We start from the raw sequence: 1,501 nt of genomic DNA on the forward strand, positions 1-1,501 counted from the left end.
ATGGAGTCTTCTGCTCCCTCCATTCCCATATATTGAGGAAGATTTGCTTTGGGAGAAGCTTTGGAAGGATTCTCCCTTTTGTTTAGTTTTAATACATGTACATGGGTCTAGATCTACCTGTGCAGGCATATTACATACGTGCTTTGTTTAACCAAAATTAAAGAACTACCTTTGTCAAGGAAACTTTTCTAGTCATTATAGTGCTGCCTGAAGACTCAAATCACTTATACAAAGGAAAAAAAAAAACTTGGGAGAAGCTAGGGGTTAGTTTTTCCATGGTCAAAGAACTGCAAATAAATTCTGCACTCTAAGCTGTGGAATATAAAGTGAAAATTATTAATTCTGTCTACACTTATTAACACTTGTTCCACTAGAAAATGAAATGGGCAGACTGATTGTAGTTAACAGTTTGTAGAATGGTGGTTAGCAGTGTTAGTCTAAAGTCAGGCAGGATGTAAGGCAAGGTGACAGCGTTGGGTACTTCTACATGTGCTCTGAAGTTGTGGGGGATGGTGCTTTAATTAGAGCACGAACAGTAAGTAGTATTAAAGGAAGATGTTTTTAAAAGAACTTCAGAACCCATTTTCATTTATCAGTGGGTCAGTTCTTAAGATACCAGTTTCTTTGTGTATCCAAGGTAAAATACCAAAAATATTCCCACTGCTCAAGATGTAAACAAATATTAATGTAATCAAATAATAAATGATGCCCAACAGCACAATAATCCTACCCTTGATAAACTGAACGACGTCCACACCTTTGAAAATTAAGAGCATGCATTACGTTACATTTTATAACCTTGAATACAATTTAAAAATATAATCCTACTGTGCAGAATTTTAAGTTGTAAATGCTTCATTTTATGGTATATATTGAACACATTATTACTTGTATCATTTTTGTAAAAAGTTTATTAAAATTATCTCGGGCCAGTTATAAAAAAAAATAAAGAACCCCCTGAAATATGTTCTGCTTTAAACTCCAGTAGCTGGCAATAAAAAAGTGAGTCGAAAGAAAATTTGTTTTACTAGTCATCAAGTCCAAGTTTTATTAAAATTATTACGCTCTGCTTATGTTTTTGGCTTGTCCAAACACATACTATTGCCCTAGAAAATATAAAGGAAACTTTTCCTTTGCTAGGCATAGCCTCCAATTAATTTTTCTTTTAACCAGCAATGAGTAAATAATCTTAGATATAATTATACAGTTATACTGTACAAAATTCTGGTCATTTGGGATAATATATTAATGTATAAAGATATGTATCAGGTTTAATCATCTTCCTGCTCTTGGTGTCTATTTTGGAAATTCAGTGTTGTCTGCCCTCTTTCAGGATCTTGCATTCGGAGGATTCTAATAAGGCGACTTGTTGGTAGAGAACTAGAAGAAAACAGACACAATTTAAACTGATGCTTCCTCATGAACAACTCTCAGTGCTGCCAGATTGACTCTCCATTAAATATTTATCTTGTTATAACTGTATTTATTTGCTCGTATAAGC

General features: G+C 33.6%; 1 protein-coding gene across 2 annotated transcripts in view; it reads right to left on the reverse strand.

Annotated features, from left to right (window-relative positions):
- Positions 1–1,020: 1,020 nt before the first annotated feature.
- SMC6 (structural maintenance of chromosomes 6) overlaps positions 1,021–1,501 on the reverse strand; it is a 217,853-nt gene continuing 217,372 nt past the window's right edge. For both annotated transcript variants that reach the window (XM_019520781.1, XM_019520780.1), the window contains one exon: positions 1,021–1,380. In XM_019520781.1, the coding sequence (XP_019376326.1) occupies positions 1,272–1,380 (109 nt within the window). In that variant the 3' untranslated portion in view covers positions 1,021–1,271. The remainder of the gene's footprint in view (positions 1,381–1,501) is intronic.

This window comes from Gavialis gangeticus, unplaced genomic scaffold (genome assembly GCF_001723915.1).
Source record: "Gavialis gangeticus isolate Ggan-Ray unplaced genomic scaffold, GavGan_comp1, whole genome shotgun sequence".
NCBI lineage: Eukaryota > Metazoa > Chordata > Crocodylia > Gavialidae > Gavialis > Gavialis gangeticus.